The following is a 1,731-nucleotide window of genomic DNA, read 5'->3' on the forward strand; positions in this document are numbered from 1 at the left end:
TCCTCCAGATTTTATGCAGCCTATTTTATCTAGATAGACCTGCACAGAAACAAGACAGAGCAAAACAAAGCAACAAAACAGAACAACAAAAAACTAATGACAAAAAAGAAAAGTCTGTAAATCAAGGACTGTTTGTTGACCTTTAGGAGTGATTTCTGGTCGAGTCTGATGGGGCGCCAAGCCCTGGCCCCAAAGTCTATTTTTGGTATTCCCTGGGGACTTCCTTGCTCTGTTCCCCTGCTGTTCTGTTGCACGCCCTTAGTGTTCTGCTCGGTGCGTTGGGGTCAGATTGGGCACAATAAGGGAGACAGTCTTGTCACATCTCTGTCCTTTGCCTCGGCAGGGAGAGCTGGTGCCCGGGCTCTTCGGGGAGGCGGGCCCCCTGAGCTCGCCCGCCTGGACCGCCCCCTCCGTGCGCAGCGGCTGGGTCCAAGGCCTGTGCTCCCTGGCACGGCACCCCAGTGCTGAACAGTTCTTGGCCACCAGTGGTGAGTGATGCTCTGGGCCCCCCTCCACAGCCCCGTCTCCAGCCGGTGGTACCTCTGGCCCCTCCTCCAATGGCTCCAGGACCCCCAGGGTAGTCACTTCACCTCTCTGTGCTTGTCCGCCAGCAACACGTGAATGCCAGCCCTCCTCACGGGAGGGCCGGTGCAGACACGAGATGATAGAAGGTACACCACTCACTCGTGAATTCACATGCACACTCACCCACCCTCACACCCAGAGTCACTCTCACACACTCACCCACCCACACACTCACCCACCCACACACTCTTCCTCTAGAGAACCAGGACACTTATGACTTTATGTGTATAGGTAAGCAGATGGGTTCACACAGCGAAAAGGAAGATAACAGCTCATTCGCCCACACAGCATACGGAGGGCTCAGTCCAACTCACTTGTGTAAAACAGTTAATATGCTGGAAATCCTTTGACTCTTGTGGGCTGCTGGGTCCAAGGTCAAGGAAGCAGACAGTGGAGTCCTCCCATGGCCAAGGCCTGGATGGGATATCGAACTCAAGCAATGGAAGAAGACAGGATCCACCAGCCTCAAGCTCAAAGGATGTACACACCAGCAGCGTGGTGAAGCAGGTCTGGAAGGAGCCTCAAGCTCTAGCAACAGGATCCAGGGGTTGGCTTGGCCCACAGGTAGTGCAGCACACAGGCTGAGGCAGAGAACCAGCTAAAGCAGCAGCACGCTGGTCCAATCAGAGAGCAGGGAGCTGGTCCAATCACCAGAGAGAGGGGGCGGGCCTTGCAGAGCCATTTATCTTTTTACCCTCCAATCAAACTGCGACCTGGCTAACCCCATATGTTCCTATTGGCCAGGTTGGCCCAATAAGCCTAACTATCATACCCACACACAGATGCACACTCACACTCACCCACCCTCGCATGCTCACACACCCACCCGGTCACAGCAGCCCTTATAGAACAGACTAGAACCGCCCCCCGTGCGTGTCCGGGGCTCTCAGAAAACTTCCTCTTCTTCCGCTGAGCGGCTGGGGGTTTTGATCTGCTGACTTTATAGAGAACATTAGGCCACCGAGCTCCTTAGACACATACTGGGGGACAAGAACAAGGATGTGGGAAACAGAATTTCCCGCGAACTGTGTGAAGGACCCTCATGTAGGGCCCCTGAAACCACACAGAAAAATCCAAGTAGTTCACCCTGGGGCCTGTGTGCTCACTCAGTGTGCATGTGTGTGTACACGTATATATGTATGTGTA

At 54.2% G+C, this 1,731-nt stretch overlaps 1 protein-coding gene across 1 annotated transcript in view; it reads left to right on the forward strand.

Annotated features, from left to right (window-relative positions):
* Positions 1 to 1,731, forward strand: part of BRAT1 (BRCA1 associated ATM activator 1) — a 13,879-nt gene that overhangs the window by 5,922 nt on the left and 6,226 nt on the right. Inside the window, exon 4 of the mRNA XM_045284373.1 lies at positions 344 to 488. Within this exon, the coding sequence (XP_045140308.1) occupies positions 344 to 488 (145 nt within the window). The remainder of the gene's footprint in view (positions 1 to 343; positions 489 to 1,731) is intronic.

The sequence above is a fragment of the Echinops telfairi genome, unplaced genomic scaffold, assembly GCF_000313985.2.
Source record: "Echinops telfairi isolate 266 unplaced genomic scaffold, ASM31398v2 ScPeMD7_5;HRSCAF=22, whole genome shotgun sequence".
NCBI lineage: Eukaryota > Metazoa > Chordata > Mammalia > Afrosoricida > Tenrecidae > Echinops > Echinops telfairi.